We start from the raw sequence: 17,513 nt of genomic DNA, 5'->3' as shown, positions 1-17,513 counted from the left end.
ATACTCCCCGCATATGTATAGTACACCAGTTTACTCTTTATGCAAAATCAGACTATGTGACGATCGAGGGCTCGAGGGCTCTTCTGTATGCTCTATCCATCCCTGTCACTTGTGGGTGGCTTATCTCCTCCCCGGTGACCAACGAAACCGTTTTCTAGTATGTCAATCAGCTCGTCTAAACGCTCGATACAGAGGTCTGTATGAGCATGGTCTTTGAGATGAGTATTGTGCTCGTTGACAAGCAGCACAGTCGCTGCGCCCGCCGTATGACCGGCAGTCATATCATCAATGCTGTCGCCAACCTACGACATTACCAAGGAAAACAGAATTAGGTTCTGGATACAGGCGAATCAAGAAGGTGCTGACTTACCATGATCAAATTCTCAGCGCGATTGTCAAGCCCCCATTCTCGGGCAATATGTAGAATCCCAGCAGGATCAGGCTTGGGAAGTAGACCAGGTGTTTCTCGCGTAATGATGGGTAGGAAAACGTGAGAAGGAAGGTGATTCTGTAAGAGATGCATCACTGGCGCCCTGTCATACATAGCGCGGTCAGCTACTCTACAGGAGTGACTACAAAGCAGAGGCAAGGCTTCAACGCACTCGAAGTTGCGTGTACAGAGGGCCCTATGCAAACCCCGAGACTGGAGGTAGTCCATCAGGTCCACCAGACCTGGCTGAGGCTGCTGTTGCTTCATCGCCTCTCGCTCGATGGCTTTGATTTTTTCGGCTGCCGCGGTGCGCTCGGCAGCGGTGGGAAGATCCCGAATATGATGCAGGATGTCGACTTTCTTGTCGATGCCCAGAGCTTTACTAGGAGCTGTTAGGGCGGCATACCTTTGAATTGGGTGTTTTGTGATGAGTCCTTACCGCATCTCGGAAAACATGTAATTCTGTGGTAGGCTGTTGCGGTTAGTTAAGACTATAGCATTCTATTGGAGCTCGGATGAGAGTGAAGTGTATCTCTCGGATCACAATAAAGAAGAATATGCCAGATTGATCTATCTATATAGTAGAGGTCTCACCATAGTGTCCCGTCAACATCGAACACAATTCCTTTCAACCGAGGCGCATCAGAAGGTTCCGCGAGGGCTGGATTGAGGGGAGCGAAGCGTCGTTGTCGGAGGGCATAATTCTCAAGTGAGAGTGCCATTGAGACGACTGAAGATGAGGATCGGCTGAAAGTACGAGATGCAAGCATAGAATGGAATAGTTGTTGTTTGTGTGCGGGGAGATCTAAGGTATGGTGGTGAGGATCGAATCAAGTGACGTGATCGGGGGAGATGCGAGGAGATAGGCAGTGGCAGTACACAGGACTAGCGGCACTTCCAAGAAGAGCATCTGGAGTGATAGATCGATGTCCATGATGCTTAAGGTGCAGAAGATACCATTGAGGCCGGGTGATATTTTACAAGTCGACCTACGTTACTGATCTTCTTGGGACATTATCCCATATGCTGAAAATGCCATTGCTGGTTGCTCCTTCCTCCGAATACAGCTTGCTACTTTTCTCAATTCCCTGAAACAGGAACTCTTACTTCTTTGTATAATGAATTGTATTTCGGTTCTTTTATGGCCTCTCTGCTCTATATTCATCTTTGTGACATATCCTGTCGCAGCACACCGCTTCATCTCAAGGACCGCATTCATGGCGACCTCAGCACCCAAGGACCTGTCTCAGAAACATGAACCTATAGCTATCAGTCTGGCACAGGCTCTCAAGCTAATAGGAGCACTGTTGACGCTGAAGATGCTGCATGCTGTGGCGCTGGTCTTTCGCATAGAGCAAGCAGCAGCATGGCACCCGGTTCGGGGAGCCATTCATCGCAGAGAGCAGCAAATCGTACGGATCTTTCTATCTTCAATCCCGGAAAGCTACTACGTACCGGTTATCGGGAACTTCTTCTCCAACGACCTTCCCTTAACCTCCATCGCAACGAATTCGATTTCGATTCAGCAGTCCCACAGACCGACAAATGCGGTGGAAGCAGAGTCTACCGAGAGGACATCGTCCAACCAGAACAGCCTGCTGATGCAAGTGTCCTCCAGTATCGAGCCTGCAGTCCGCATGTCTCAGGGACTCGTGGATCGCGAGGCAGAGCTCGCCAAAAAGAAATCGGAAAGCGGTATGGACTCAATGATTCCAGCGGCCGGCAGCGATTCGCTTTACTCCAACACGACGATAAAAAGTACTTCTGTGCGCAGAATGTACTCGCGTTCCTCGAGTATGCAGCAGCATATGGCAGGTTCGGCGGCACAGTATGCCAAGCTTGTGTCTGGCAGGCCACAATTCAGCACTACCAGTCGGCCAATGTCAATGGAGTCCACGGATGGACAGCAGCCTCGAGTGACCGATGACTCTGTGAACGACCAGACTCTGCTTGAAATGGAGACTTTGCGAGCAACCCACTCGGTGGAAAGTTTTCCTGGAAAATTCCCCATCAGTGATGGACTGGAGTTTAGTTCGCTTGCGACAGCACCACATCATATAAGAGGCCGAGGAACAACATCTGTCAGGCCGTTTTCGGATGTTTGATGGGACCTTGGATTGTCTGTTCTGCTCTTGGTTTCTCTTTTCCAGGCTGGGATAATGGAGAGTTAAGCGTGTTTTCATCATTACTTGGAGTCTCATGTGTCAGAAACAGGGTTAGTATTCAGGTTAATACCCGATTCCATAATTCAAATCAGCAAGAATTCATCCAAAAACAACAGAGCAACAGGGCTACTGTTCTTGGTGTATGGCATGGTCCAGATATCCCATTGCCCGAACGTAGATCTTTGCACTCTCCAGAACCCGCTTCTTGCTGTCGCCATGCGTGTCCCAACCGACAAAGGCACCGTGAGCATCATCGAACTCTGTGTGCTTGATAGCCTTCCAGATATTGAGCACCGCGTCCGGCGGCAGGGGAATCTGTCCAGTCAGTTCAGCCTATACCAACAACCAAGCAAGAAGCACAGACCATGTTGGGATACGACCACATGAACGTATACGACGCCGTACCCGGCACTCGATCCTTATGATAAACGCCACTCGGCACAACCGCGATCGAATCCGCAACCAGCAACTTCCTCAACGGTTTGAACCACAGCACCGAGCTACCGGGGAAATGACCCCCCGTCTTCACCGCCACCAGGTCCGCATCGCCATCACCTTTACCCGGCAAGGGGATCCGTAACTCCCTTCCCTCCCAGAACACCTGCCTCTCGGACTTGCGCATTACCCACTCCTTATCCTCCGTTGCGATGTAGACAGGACACCCGAACACCTCCGCCCAGTGCACATTCGCGCCGAAGAAGTGCGGATGCGAGATGACGATCGCGGCGAGGCCGCCTAGCTCGTTGATCCGGCGGATTGTGTCCTCGTCGATGTAGGAGAGGCAGTCCCAGAGGACGTTGCCGTGGGCTGTGCGGCAGAGGAAGGCGCGCTGGCCGATGCCGACTTTGGGGCTTGTGTGGATGGTTATCAGTGAGTCCGGGTGGTCCGGATCGGGGGCGAAGTCGTTGTGGCATTGGTTTGCTGATTGTAGAGTGCGGAGGGTTGTCCAGGATTGGCTTCACTGACAATGTTAGTAGATACCTTACTTGTAAGTGAGGCTGGGTGCGATGCCTACCCTGTTGGAGGGAGGTATTGGCGTGGATCGTCGCAGATCTTACAGGAGGACTCGGAGGTGGTATCGTACTGTGTTCCGCAGGTGGAACACATAATGAGGTCCAGCGAGTCAGGCATGTTTGCGGTCCAAAAGGTTGTCTCTTATCCTAAAAGTAATGTTGTTGTCGCTGTGGTTGAGAGAAGTTCGGAGGTTCTAGAGACGGGGGAGATCAGGTGAGGGGATGATGTCGTTCTTGATAACTTACCCCGCATTTCGATTTCGCACTGCATCTATGATGGCCACAGTCTTTGATAATCGTGTCAGAACCATGAATTCGAGTGCTGGATCTCTTAAGTGGAAGAGTGACTGGTGTGAAGAGCTGGGGTTCAACCATGCTTTTATGTCCAGGCTATGCATGTGACTGCGAAGTACATTCATCACCAGCATGGTCACAAGCGACCGACAAGACTGGTCTGCTAAAAAACAAAGTATGCAGGAAGGTGAAGAGAGTAGGGGATCATTCGCGCGCAAATAGGACAGAAAAAATACAGGTAATGCCATTAAATCAATGTTTACAACCTGAATCCGTTTCACCAAAAGTCATCAGGTAGGGCAAAAAGAGGCTGCAGATGTGATATGCAGGAACGCTGGGATCGTCAAATTATCAGGTAAATGTTCAAGTGCAAAGGTCATTAAGGTCATTAGACATTGATCAGCACAAGAATCACAATCTCTAGCTGAGATTGGGTAGCGTCTTGGAAGCGTCACTCAAGCCTTTGTCTGAGTGATGTTGCGTGACAACCGATCAATGGTCGTGTTCAACGTCAACCTGGTCGGGGCTTGCTCGATACTGACTCCTCTTCCTGCGGTTCGGGCTGTATTGGGAGCCTGAGTTGAGAGGTCGAGGCCCGGTAGGTTTGCGCGGAGAAGGCGTGCCACGTGGAGAACGCATAGCAGAACTCTGCAGGTAAGATAATTAGTATTATTCTCGTTCCTAATGTGGTAGACAAAGGGAGCTCACCTGGGAGGCAACACGCTCCGCGTATGATCGCTCCTCCTTAATCTTGGGAGGCCTCTCAGGGACGAGTGGACCCTCGTCCATGATCTTGGGAGGTCTCGGGGGCCCCTGTTGCCCAGCTCTCGAACTTGTTTGCGAGTAGCCAGTATCCGAGATTGGTGAAAGTCGACTGGCGCCACTGTACCGATTCTGATTCGGATTAGTGGCAGACATGCTGGGATTGGAACCCCATTGATCCGAAGTCGCCCCGGTCATTGGCATTCCGTAAATCTGCGCCTGGGTCTCTAGCTGAGATTGGTAGCGCCCGGTAGGGCCTTGGCGTGGTTGGGGATGCTGCAGATCGAGACTGTCGCGATGAGCGCGGTACTTCGGAGCCTCAGAAACCTGTGATGGGACGAGAGGCGACGGAGGTCGATTCTCCTGCTGCTGGTCGTTTAGGGTGTAGTTGGACCGCAGTCGGTCATCGCCTTCCGGATCGTACCAGTCAGCCGCCTTGTATGGCCCGTTGATATCGGATCCAGAACGTGACGCATCGAAGTAAGGGCGTTCCTTGCGTCCGGGTTGGAGGCTGTTGCGGATATTATCTCCCATGGAAGATGCGGTGGTTTTCGACCATCGGGAGATCTTGGGAAAGAAGGAAGAGCTGCTCGACTTGTGTTTGCGTGCCTTTTCCGTCTTCGGGCTAGTCTCGTTGCTGAGAGCGCCCGAAGCCACCGGCATTCGAGGTGGAGTTGAAAGAGGCGCAGACTCAGCCCTCTCACGATGTCCATCCGCGTTCTCCTGGGACGGCATGTTCGGGCTCAAAAACTCTCCGCGATCGTCGTAATCGTCGTCCTCATCGCCTTCCGGGACGGTGCTGACGCGGTTCTCGAGCTCTCTTCTTTGTCCATCGCTACGAGATTCCTGGAGAGGTCGAGAAGATGTTGAGAGGTACCCTGTTCCTGGAGAGCCAGAACCGGCGAGACCCTCAGGCTCATACCCTTCCGGATCAACACTCGCTGTTCGATTGACACTGCGGGCGAATCTGTCGTCCTGACCTGCGCGCAGGGCTTCGACCTCCTCGAGAAGCTGTTCCAGCATCTCCTCGATCTTGGCCAAATCATTCGAAGACTTGAGACTCAGCCCCTTGAGCGCCCGTTTGAATATGCTCTTTCGCTTCGAACGCATGTCCTCCATATCTTCCGCAGCCTGGCGGAAGTTTCTTGAGCCGCTAGTAGGTAGTGGGCGCGGTCCACCGATAGCTTTGTATACACGTTCATGCTGCTTGTCGCTGGCCTCCATGATCATGCCGTCCTGTTGAGCGATGAACTTCTTCATTTCCTCGAATGAATTGCGCATCTCCGCTGCACTTCTGACGAGAGTCACCAGGATCTCAGTATCCCTGGCATTACGCTGAGCGTCACGAACAGTGAGCTAGTTAGTGGAGAGGTTAGTGAGTGTTCTGTAATTTGAAAAGAGAGGGGAAAAGGATGCTTACATGATCCATAAGGGCAATGATATCTTTTGACTGGATTCTGTCGATCCCTCTCCCTGTAGCGCTATCGTACAGAGGAGAACCAATGCCGTGTGAATAGCCACTTAGGTTCCTCTGGTGAGAAGGCCCGGTTGGGTCGTCGGCCTCCAGGGGAGTGTCGAAAAGGCCCATGCCATTGGCATCGATTCCACCAAATCCCTTACTGACGGGCTCGGGAGTATCGGCACCTGGTGACAGAGGATTGGCGGCCGATACATAGCCCTCGTCTTTGGCACCCAAAGGCGAGCCGAACATGTGACCACCACCATACGGTTGATCAAAGTAGCTGTCAGGTCCATAGTCGTCCGCAGCGTAGTAATCCTTGTTGTAACCATGGTGATCCATAGACTCTACTCCTAGGCCCGCTCTACCGGCACCCGCGTCAGCATACTCGTGGTAATGCGGCGACTGATCACCCTTTGGCGGTGTCTGGTGATACGTCCAGTTGCTATCCTGAGCAACACTCCCTATCGGACCTTGGATGATGGAAGGATTTGTATTGATTTCCGATTCAGAGTCGGGGCTCACGTCGCGACCATCACCTATGGGACTTCCTGCACTGCGGGGCTCATCAGCATATATTTGAGGCGATTGGGTTCGATCCTCAAGCGACTGAGCCACACTTTGGGGAGGCGATGTGGCGCCCATTCTTCTCGGGAAAGATGTCTCATCCGGACTGGATGTATCTTGGCGTTGCTTGAGAGGGCTACCCTGGCGAGACCTATTGGCTGTCTGCTGGTGCGAGTCAGGGCTGCGGTCGTCTTGTATGCGAGGCAGATTCTGCTGTGAAAGGTTCCCGCCTGACTGATTCGACTTGGTATCCAGAATTGAAGGATCAAGGAGCGAAGCAACCGCTGATTCAACGGCAATAGGTTGGACGTATTGAGGATTTGCACCGATCCCCTGAGCAACACGCTGGCCCTGGTCAATTTTCTTTATGTAGCTGACTTCGCTTTCATCAGTGTAATTGGTCAACCGTTTGCCCTCGCTGTCAATAGTGTCTGCCGTAGAGTGTCGGTTATTGGGCCCGTCTAACTCCGAGCCTTCATGCCACCTCTCGTTCTGGGGTGTTAGCCTTGGCGTTTCCTCATATCCCAACTCGTGATCAATTTCGTCCCGATGTTTTAGAATCTCACTATGACTTGTCAAGCCGTCTGGTCGTGTTGACCGCGCGAGACTCGTGCTTGGCGCCGAGGAGAGCGATTCAATCGACAGTCGCGGCTCCAGCTCCCTCTCGCCCTCAGAATATTCATGTTGCTCATGCTGATTGGCATACTGCTGGGATTGAGAGTCACTCTGATAGCTGGCTACGCTCTGGATAGGGCTGAGCGTGCGTCGGCGCAAGTCGTTGTTGAAGCCGGAGTCTCGACGGTCGGAATGGACGTCTAAGAGGTTAGCCGCTGCCGCAGCAGCAATAGCCCCAGCAGCAGCCTCGCTGACGGGCGAGTGATCCCGATCAGGAAGGGAAGGATTTGAAGTGCTGTGCAATGAGAGGTCGTGGTGTGAGAGGTTGCTGTGTTTCAGCGCCAATTCATGCCGCGAGCCCAAGGGTGTCCGATTGGGAGTGCGAGAGATAGGAGAATTAACTTGCAAGGGCGAGCTGCGAGATACGTCCTGGACTCTGCTTTCTTTGTGTGGAGTTTCAGTCTCTGCGCTTCGTTGAGACAACAGAGAGTCCCGGGTCAATTCCGTCTCGACGGCACTGCGCAACGGCATGGGCGCCACGTTATGTCTCTGGAAAACGAGCTCCGTTTCATTGATCCCCTCGGCGCGGTCTTTGTCGTCACTTCTTCTGCCTTCATCCTTATCGATGCTGGACTGCGATTCATGCCGTCTCAGAGCGGCCGCGGTCAATGCAGTGCCTACAATTGCGGCCTTTTCCGCATGGCGCAATCCTTTGCTTTTCTGTCTCCGCAACTTGTCTTGTTCGGTCAGCTCGGGGCGATTGCCCCAGACTGCATAGGTCGGTTCGAGTTTCTTCTCGCTATCCTTGCTTGTGCGGCGCTCCTTCGTTGCCGGCAGCGGCTCGCCCGAGAGTATGATCCCTTCGTCCTTGCTATTCTTGTTCAGGACAACTTTTGGTTTCATGACATCTGGCGCACTGGCATGCTTGGACAGACGCCGACCCAGCTCATCCCGAGACCGAGAACTGGCAGAGGAGGTATGGGAAGCATTGAGATCACGTTCAAATTTGGAAGTGTTTGAGATGACCTTTTGATCCTTTTTGAGTTCCTTCAACTCGGGCAAAATCAATCTTCTGATCGCGTCCTCAACCGTCTCCAGCAGTTTTGGATTGTTGAGGGATGACTTGGAAGTTCCCGACCGGAAAGAGTATTGGTCGCCGGACTTGCGGTGAGAAACAGCTGAAGCGCTCAACAGACTGGACTCAGGACTCGCCATGTCGTCGTCTCGGTAGGCTCTGCTTTTCTTGCTGGTGGCGCGGTCGCGTGGATCGTTGCTCAATTTCTCAGCTACTCGATGAGCGATCCTCTCCGTACTCAGACTGCGGCTTCTCTGGCGGGTCGGCGTCTTGAGATAGTCCTTGGTTTCGTGATCGTGTTTCCTCTCAAGACTCGAGCTTCGTTTGCGTCGTGGGCCAGCAGAGGAGGCTTCGAGCATGCTATCCGCGGGCATCGACGAGATATCCGATGTCGGCTGGATATACCTGTCCCGCGAAAGGCTGGACAGCTCACTGCCCTGGTCCCGATTCACGAATTCGATTTCCACTGGGGGATGCCGAGACGAGTGGTGGTTCTCGTCAATAGCAGAGTTGGAGGAAGAGATGCTGTTATCATCTGGCTCTACCAGTGACTTGTGCTTCGAAGGGGAGCTGAATGAAATGCGGCGCGAGTAAACCGGCTTTCGGTTCCCGCTCGACTCGCTGATCTGGATATGATCTTTTTGCTCTTTCGCCTTCCGAGCTGACGACGGAGTCACTCGAACACGGACGCTTGGCCGCGAAGTCAAAGAACCAGAACCCTTCCCTCCTTCGAAGTACTCGATAAGAAGGGAGGTCTGGGAGTGATGCGATGAGCGAGACAGTTTGGAATCGTCGCACCGGTCACGGTGTCTCCGCCGGGTGGAGATGATTACGGGGCTTCCGTCGTCAGGGATTGAGTACGACGTCTTGTCTGTGCGTCGAGAGATGTCAGTGGCTAAATCGGTCCCTGTAGCACTGCCGCCAGTGGTATCGACGATGGATTCAGTGGGGGCGGGCAAGATCGGCCTGCGGGTGTCGACACCCATCTTGGTAGGAACCAGTACGTGAGGTCCTCAGCCAGAGAAGATCATAGTAGTCTGTGTCTGTTTTGTCGAGATACTTCTGAGGGTAAGGGAAAATTGAAGGGGATTGACGAGGTAATGGAGGCAATCGGGAAGGATGACGAGGGGCTGACACCGAGATCCAGAGAGCTGAACGATGGTTTGTCACTACAGATTGTAGACATGCAGTATGGACGGTGATGTGGTGGGGTCGGGAGAGAGTGAGGCAGGCAAGTGAATTGTTCCAGGGAAGATGAGTGGTCTAGTACCACAAGAAGCAGAGAAAAGGAAAAGGAGTCCAAGCGTACCAATGTAGAGCAAATTGAGAATGAAATCAAGCAGACAGCAATAAAACCAGAAAGTCGAACAGACAAGCGAACGAGACGACAGACGTTAACTCGACTTTTGAATGTCGCCGCTAGACTACGGCGATCCCTCACTTGATGGTAGCAGCAGCTGTAGCTTGTAGGTATGGACGTGCGTACAGTAGAAAATAGATAGAGCTTGACCGATAAGAGAGCCCGCTCCCCAGACCGTATCTAACAGGGAGATCTGGCGCATAAGTTGGTGGAGACGAAAAAGTCACAGGCTCGCTGTTTCTAAGATTGAAGCTGCGATCATGGTCTTTCAGAAGGTAAAAAAGTAACAGTGATCAACCAGACAGAAAGCAAGCAAACGAGGAAGATGAGAGAAAACCAGAAAGACAAGGGAAAAAAGACGAAGGCTGGAGCAGACAGAAGGCAAGATCTATCTAGCTAGCTAGTTAACCTAGTGTTGATGGGATGATGATAGCTGGCCAGCTGGCCGAGGATCAGAAAACCAGATTATTATCTAGCGGCAACACACAAGCAGCGACGGCTGTTCTTGAATCGTGTTGAATTTTGAACGCCAATTATTATTTAAATCGGAAGGAACCTCGAAGGTGAATATTGTCCTTCATTTTCCTACCCTTAAACTTCTACTTTACTTTTCCAATGTTTCTGCCCCTTTCCCATCCTACAATTGTATATATGAGGCCCTTTCTCGGATGAGTCCATGTCCCCTTGGAGTAATGCAAGGTATATACTCCGTACCTAGTCCGAGTAGTAGCACTCACTGTAATAGGCGGAAACAAAAGCTATCGTTACAGTTCTAAATTGGCAAGGCTACGAGGTGACGCCCAATCTCGTCACCCTGCAAGGTGGCTGGGACAATTGTACAGGACACAGACTCAGCCTGAGGGAATTGTTACTGTCTCATTGAACGCTCCATGGACTTTGTACAGAGTATCTTGTATAAAAATTATCTCAGTCTGTGTGTCCTGATGTCGTTTGAGATCACATTTACGTTGTACTGTAGTTGCTATCCTTCTACAGTTGCATTATTATATAGAGCTGTGTCCCGGTCTGCGGCGCACATCACACTATCGTTCGTAATAAATTTTGAATCTGCCATCAATAATTACTTTCCGAAAGGAGAGAACGACTCGGGCAATTCTCGAAAGAGTCAGATAGTAGCCGATCAGTATCATTCATTGCCTCTCAGGCTCGTGCTCTGAAGATCCTGTGCTGGTGGTACAGAAGAACCTCTAATTGGAATTCAGCGACCAGAGTATCTCGAGTCGTCAGTTTGACGACAGAGCGGTCACCAGCAAAGACACAATAATGTCCATCCTACCACGGATGATCTGAACTCTTTCGGAGCCGTTCAACATCAGACTGGGTGGTGAGGTTTATCTACGTCCAAAACAAGAACACAAACTCTGAGTATCCACCGTCGGCGCGGGATCAGGACCCGCTCTCCAGGAACTACCGGCACTGGCTCATGGCAACAACACACTCTCAGAAACTCATTTCCTCATGCTGAATCAATACCCAATCCGATGGAAAATCTGACACCTACCAAAGGCCGATCAGCCATCTCCAGGACGACCCTCGTGTCCTCTGCATCATTGGGCGTGACGGCTCCATATGCCCGCCAACTCATCACATCCCACCTTTAACGCCCGTGATGTGGTTGGTTGATTCAATGCAGTTTCCCCAGCCACCGCGGCCGACATCACCAGCCACCGGGTTCTTGTTTGCAGCTTCGGATAATACCATCCTTTCTTTTCACTTTTCAAACTGAAAGGAAAGTTTGAAGAATAAGTAATATTTAATCGGATGACCAGGGGAACTTACCAGTCATATCCGATCGCTTCGGAATCGTTTGCGGATGTTTACCTCTTGTGCCTAAAACTAACGTGGTACTCTGTACAGCCATCTTGCATACCCTCGGTTCCCTGTACTCTTTCTACACTTCCGATGGAACAGAGAAAGTAAAGGCCGGATGGCTACTTGCATAGCGGCAAATCCTGGTGCAAGATTGTACCTTACATGGATTACCTTGCATCGAGGGATCAGTCGATGCCATTTATAGAGATATAGTTATCTAGTATCGGCATCGTGACTCCAAGAATTCGCCGGACCTTCGGACATATCCTTCATCTCTCGTCTTGCTTGTCATGTTCTTGTTGTAGGCTTAGGACCTAGAAGCGTCGTGAGTACCTGACACGGTCACCTTGAGGATGAAGACCGTGATCTGATGCTTGTGATCCTTGAAGGGTTACAGGTAGTCAAGTCGGGCGATTTCGAGTTCGATACTTCGAATACATCTGGTTAGGAGCATCTTCAAGGGAGGAATGTAAGACGACTAGATATGTAGACAGATTATATATATCCATAAATATGTATAAACTCCTGCACTCCTAAGAGACATGACGCCAATATTCACAATGATCAAACATGGTTGCTTTTAGGCTTTCCAGATACGCTCTATGAACAGATCATAGTCTACTAGTCATCATGCTTCCGCTTGAATTTCAATCCTTTGCTGTGAGGCTGGCTGCCGTAATTGCGCCGCCCCTGTTGCTGCTGCTTTTTGTCGCGACTGAGACTAGCTCCCAGCTGGATGTCGATGCGTGGTGGGGTGGAGAAGCCGAAGCCCTTAGCAACCTTGACGAGATCGAGCTTGTGTACGTCGAAGACAGAGCGAAGGGAATGAGAGGCATATGCCTGAAGGTAGGAGCGGTAACCTTCTTTGGCGGACTAGATTGGGGTCATGTCAGCATGTCATTCGTCTACTTAACTGGAGTCGAAGGCCAAAAGCACAACTCACCTTGTTCAGATAGTAGTTTTGGCCAATGAGCTTCTCGAGTTGAGATTGAACGTTGACGATCTTGTTCGCCGGGAATTCGAACTCGACCACGGGCACGCGTGCTTCCTTCAGATGCTTCAAGAATCCGACTTCGGACGGCTGCAGGAACATCAAACTGCGACCCTTGGCATTGGCACCACGAGCGGTACGACCGACACGGTGAATGTAGTCTCTCGGGTCATCGGGAGGGTCAAACTGAATAATCCAGTCCACAGCGGGGATCTGAAACGATGGTTAGCATAAAGCAGACAGATGATGCGTTGTGGAGGAGTGACTCACATCCAAACCTCTAGCAGCCACGTCAGTGCAAATCAGGGTACCCTGCTTGGCGTTGCAGAATTCGAAGAAGGTGTTGGTGCGCTTCTGCTGCTTCTGCTTGCCGTGCAGCTCGAGCACCGGCAGATCGATGTAGTTCAGAAGTTCGGCGTGGTACTTGACGCAGTTGCAACTTGAGAAGAAGACAATAATCTTCTTCTTGAGGTTGCGCTTCAGGAAAGAGAAGAGAAGCAGGAAACGCTTATCGGCCTCACAAATGACGTAGCCTTGTTCCAAACCTTCGACCGTACTGTGTTCCTTTCGATGGTCGACGTTGATATAGAGAGGACCGGGCCGAAGGGAGATACGTGCCAGGTCCTCGACCTTTGTAGTCTGCGTGGCAGAGAACAGCATCGTCTGTCTCTCTTCGGAGGGCAGGATCTTGACAATCTGGCGCATTTCATCTTCGAAACCCACTTCCAGAATCCGATCCGCCTCATCAATGACGAGTGTCTTCAGATTCTTGAAGATGAAACCTTGAGTGTTCTGCAGATGATCCAGCAGACGTCCGGGGGTTGCGATGAGAAGGTTAACACCCTTCATGAGCTTCTCCGCCTCGGCTCTCCGATTCGCACCTCCAATGACTATACCGTATGTTTGAGAGCTACGAGCACAAGTCAGCAACTACCGAGTACTAAAGCCGGTGCTGTAAGTCACTTACTGGTATTGACATAATTCTCTAGCCACACCGAAAATCTGAAGGGCAAGCTCACGTGTTGGGGAGACGACAATGACACCAGTACCTGCACGAAATGACATCGATCTGTCAGTAAGCCGCTCTCACATAAAAAGAAAGGATATCCTTACCGTTCCTAGGCTTGAACCGTAACGCGCTCAGCATCTCGACAGCAGGAATCAAAAAGGACAAGGTTTTCCCGGAACCGGTCTTTGCAGCGCCCAGAACATCCCGACCGGCGAGAAGTGGAGGAATCGTTCGTCTTTGAATCTCGGTCATAGTATCAAAGCCCATATCATTGATGGCCTTCAATGTCTTCTCCGTTAAACCCAGCTCCGTGAACTTCTGAGGCTCGCCCTCTACTGTTGGGAGACGGAGAGCATCTGCCGAGGGAAGATCTGTGGACTCAGCATCCTTCTTATCCCCGTTGTCTCCATTCTCTGCTTCTGAGTTGTCGTCGCCATCGTCTCCGTTGTTGTCGCTGTCTCCGTCGGCTTGAGAAGGAGCGCCCTGTTCTCCCTCGCTCTCATTCTCTTCGTCGCTAGATGCGTGGCTGACCTTGCGCTTCTTAGTGGATTTATCTTTTCCATTCTTCTCGCTCTTCTTAGTATCCTCCCCCTTCTCAGGGGAATCGGTCACAGCTCCATTTTCAACGACAGGCTGAGTAGTCGCATCATCGGTCTCAGTTGCTGCACGAGCACCTCCTCCGTGCTTTCTCTTGCGCTTTTTCGTAATCGATTTCGCTGTATCCACAGGGCCCGACATCTCGACTGCTTCGTATCGTAAAAGAGACGAGTGGTGTCTGGAGTCCGAAAGTGGTCTGGTTAAGAAAAGCCTAAGCGTTCAACTGACAATTCTCTTCTATTTTTCGTCTGTCTTTTTTTTTTCTTGGGGTCGACCCACGGCAAAAACTCCACGTCACGTGCTGATAGGAACTGATAGCAGTAATCGGATGTGTCAGCAGCCTAATGTGGCACTTTACTAAGGCATCAATTTCAGGTACAGATCCTAGTGCTTTTCAAGGTACATGGGATTTCGGTTCAGAGTCCTATGTCTGCCTTATTCTGATACAATAATCGTATCTTCAATGAGGTCGACCCTATCTGCTGAGATAACACTGTATCTGATATTGCACGTTTCTCATTTTCGAAGTTCACCTAATATAGAGGCCCCAAATAATGACATATCGATCGATGTAAGGTGTTACGCTTGTCCCAGCGAACCATGCCGAGATTGGCAGCACATGATCAGATTAGAATGAAGAGCTGAGCTTGCTCATGCTTGGACTAAGCGAATGAGCAAAAGACCTCATAGGGAGCACCTTGCCCGCTTTGCCATGCTCTCATCCTACTTTAGCGTCAAGGTTGTTTTCCACTGATCTAGACGCATCTGACCTTGCTATCAAAGGTAATTTCATGATCTGGGACCACGCTGAGAGTAGAGTTAATCTCTTCGTGGGTACCCCGCGAGTCAGAGCCAAGTCCAAGGGATGGATTGTGACGACATCTATCCTCCGAACTGGCTGGTTTCTCTCGGCTAGAAGTTCTCCATTGACTTCAGTAGACATGGTGCTGATTCCGAAGCCGAGATTTGGCTAGTCTGTCCTTGGGATCGCATGCGGTGTAGGAATACTATTCTGTTACCAAGACGTTCTTCAAGGATCACAGGGAGAGCTGTATATCTCAAGCTGCAGTGCTTCCTTTTATGGCTGGGGTCCCATAAACACTTCCCAATAAAGGCATAAGAGCGCATGCCAACTCCTGCTAACATTGTCATTCAACGGGGCTGTGCAATATAGGAGCGATGAGACCTTGAGAGCCAAGATACATTCAACTGATTAATTTTGCTGCCTTGAACCCAAGGTCAGGAGTGCTGGGCTTTCACTTGTAGCCGAGTACTTGGCGGCGCATTATGTATTGATCTCAGTCTCGGCTAGATGTAAGACGAATAAATGAACTGTGCATGGTGTTCCAGGGCCATAATAAAGGGAGATGTCTATGCAATTTCTATTACGAAGTTTCTACTGGATTGAGCATTGAATGCTAAAAATAGCAATTCCTGCTGCCTATGACCTGATGGTTGTTCAAGACTTGGAGTTTCAAATGTACTGAAACTTCATTTGCGATTTCTTTGTCCTGATACTTGAGTCCCCAAGGGTCGAAGTACGAAGTACTATTCCTTGATTTCCTTCCGAATATTATTGATTCATTGTTGAAGTCGTCATCGCATGACAAGTACAAGTGCGATCCGCGAAGATCGGTGAGGATGAACGTCATGGCGCGCATTACAGTGGGAGGATCGGCTCCAACCTCCAGCCTCTGATGTAGATCAGGGACGGCAATGTGCGACTATCACCGGACCATGATGCTTGAGTCGAAGTAGTATCGTGTGCATTGTCCTCCAGATCATGTCGTCAAATGAAACTGGAAATCATCTATGTCTATCGTACTGTGTAGACTAAAGCTGACATCCTAACGTATGCCACCGAAATCATCGTTAAATACGCCAAGGAGTCTTTTGGAGGCTGTGCAGAACGCAGACTTAGGCGCTACCAGATTCATATGGAGGATATCCAGTACTGTCTAGACTTTACATCAATGATCTAGTAGTATGGCATTCAAATATAATGTTAATGTCCAAAGAAATATGAATTTCATCATGATGATAATCAGTCACTGATATAACCTCAGCCTTGAGCTTAAACGAAGTTTGCATGATGGTTAAAGTTTGGGTGGGTGGCGGAGTTATTAATAGCATCCGCTTGAAATCATGATCCAAGGTTGAAAGATGAGCAGCAGAAAGACAAGTATCGCGATCAAAACTGAGGAAGTTCACACAGTCCCCGACATGGCAACACTTGGCCTGAAGTTCTGAACCAGTCTCTAATGATAGACTCTGGACGTGGCTGGGTGATTGCTAAGAACATACTGTAAGGTAATAGATAGACGCTGGATCGCCAAGACGAGTAACGATGAGCATATCACTTTCAACAGAACAATGGGACTGATCCACTGGTGCCTTTGGAAAGCTCGAAGGATGTAATCTCGCAATCCGTGGGGTCCTTGGTACCATCTAGGATAACCCAGCCTCCAATCTTCATGAATGACAATACTGCTCCCTTTGTCCTTTTCAGTGGTTTAATATTATTCCTGGAAAAGAACGAATCACAAACCTCACCAAGATGAAAAAGTCTTAAGTACTCCGTACTCCGTAGCACAAAGGATATTGTGTTCCTGTTGCCGCCGACGCAAAGGCAAATTTGAAATGGATTAAAATTATAACCAATGATCTGGTGCTCTGGTCCAGCAAATATGCCGCCCCTGAGAGACGCGCGTGCATTATTGGGACACACAGAGGCTCAGCACGGGCTGGGTTGATCTGCTCTGGTGGTGGATGCTGTGGGTGGTTGTCCGCCAAGGGAACTTTTGCGAGACACCTTACCTTTGAGATAGTGGATGAGGTACCTACAGAGCATGATCCGAGCATTACGGCAGTTTCAGCAAGAAATTCGATGGCTGACACGGTCATCCATCATCTTGCGCATGTAGACTTGTCATGCTGAAGAATCTTCGGCATATGGTAAAACCTAGTTCCTTCCCTGCATAAGTACACTGTAGACTTAATCTTCCAATATTTCCTTTTACCTGCTACCTACCCTACCCCTAAAAGTCTGTCTCGAATTGAAACTGCAGCAAATCCACTCAACCCAAGGACAGCTGCCTGAACTCACTCTGCGACCCTCAGGGACCTTAATTAATGAATGCAGTGGTCACCTGCCATTGGTCCACCTTACAACACAACCCCCCGTGCTGACTCAGCTGTCGAGGGTGTTTCATCGGCATTCCTGCGGTCTCTCCTGCGACCAGACCTGTCCCATCCACTCCCCCCCCGTTTTCTTGTGTTTCTGGAGAGATCAAGAGCGAAAGGGTGCCAATTTCTACCTCTCCTACTACCCTCGTTCTTTTAT

At 50.4% G+C, this 17,513-nt stretch overlaps 5 protein-coding genes across 5 annotated transcripts; 1 reads left to right on the top strand and 4 right to left on the bottom strand.

Moving 5' to 3' along the window:
- Positions 1–92: 92 nt before the first annotated feature.
- On the bottom strand, positions 93–1,152 carry NFIA_103050 (putative haloacid dehalogenase-like hydrolase; the record flags this gene model as incomplete). The annotated part of the gene is made up of 5 exons (XM_001266716.1): positions 93–302; positions 371–533; positions 603–812; positions 870–902; positions 1,025–1,152. 5 exons carry the CDS (start codon positions 1,150–1,152, stop codon positions 93–95), a joined length of 744 nt encoding a protein of 247 aa, XP_001266717.1.
- Positions 1,153–1,548: 396 nt separating this feature from the next.
- On the top strand, positions 1,549–2,535 carry NFIA_103040 (uncharacterized protein; the record flags this gene model as incomplete). The annotated part of the gene is made up of 1 exon (XM_001266715.1): positions 1,549–2,535. The coding sequence occupies one exon, from the start codon at positions 1,549–1,551 to the stop codon at positions 2,533–2,535; it is 987 nt and encodes a 328-aa protein (XP_001266716.1).
- A 186-nt stretch (positions 2,536–2,721) lies between these two features.
- Positions 2,722–3,726, bottom strand: NFIA_103030 (putative metallo-beta-lactamase domain protein; the record flags this gene model as incomplete). The annotated part of the gene is made up of 3 exons (XM_001266714.1): positions 2,722–2,910; positions 2,960–3,551; positions 3,611–3,726. 3 exons carry the CDS (start codon positions 3,724–3,726, stop codon positions 2,722–2,724), a joined length of 897 nt encoding a protein of 298 aa, XP_001266715.1.
- Positions 3,727–4,394: 668 nt separating this feature from the next.
- On the bottom strand, positions 4,395–9,566 carry NFIA_103020 (uncharacterized protein; the record flags this gene model as incomplete). Its single annotated transcript, XM_001266713.1, has 4 exons — positions 4,395–4,550; positions 4,611–6,020; positions 6,085–9,366; positions 9,516–9,566. 4 exons carry the CDS (start codon positions 9,564–9,566, stop codon positions 4,395–4,397), a joined length of 4,899 nt encoding a protein of 1,632 aa, XP_001266714.1.
- Positions 9,567–12,194: 2,628 nt separating this feature from the next.
- has1 (ATP-dependent RNA helicase HAS1) lies at positions 12,195–14,311 on the bottom strand (the record flags this gene model as incomplete). Its single annotated transcript, XM_001266712.1, has 5 exons — positions 12,195–12,446; positions 12,517–12,777; positions 12,835–13,474; positions 13,532–13,613; positions 13,678–14,311. 5 exons carry the CDS (start codon positions 14,309–14,311, stop codon positions 12,195–12,197), a joined length of 1,869 nt encoding a protein of 622 aa, XP_001266713.1.
- Positions 14,312–17,513: the final 3,202 nt, after the last annotated feature.

Source organism: Aspergillus fischeri, genomic scaffold (assembly GCF_000149645.3).
Source record: "Aspergillus fischeri NRRL 181 1099437636245 genomic scaffold, whole genome shotgun sequence".
NCBI classification, from domain to species: domain Eukaryota; kingdom Fungi; phylum Ascomycota; class Eurotiomycetes; order Eurotiales; family Aspergillaceae; genus Aspergillus; species Aspergillus fischeri.
Note: the sequence above shows the minus strand (reverse complement) of the source record. Positions and strands in the feature narration are given on the sequence as shown.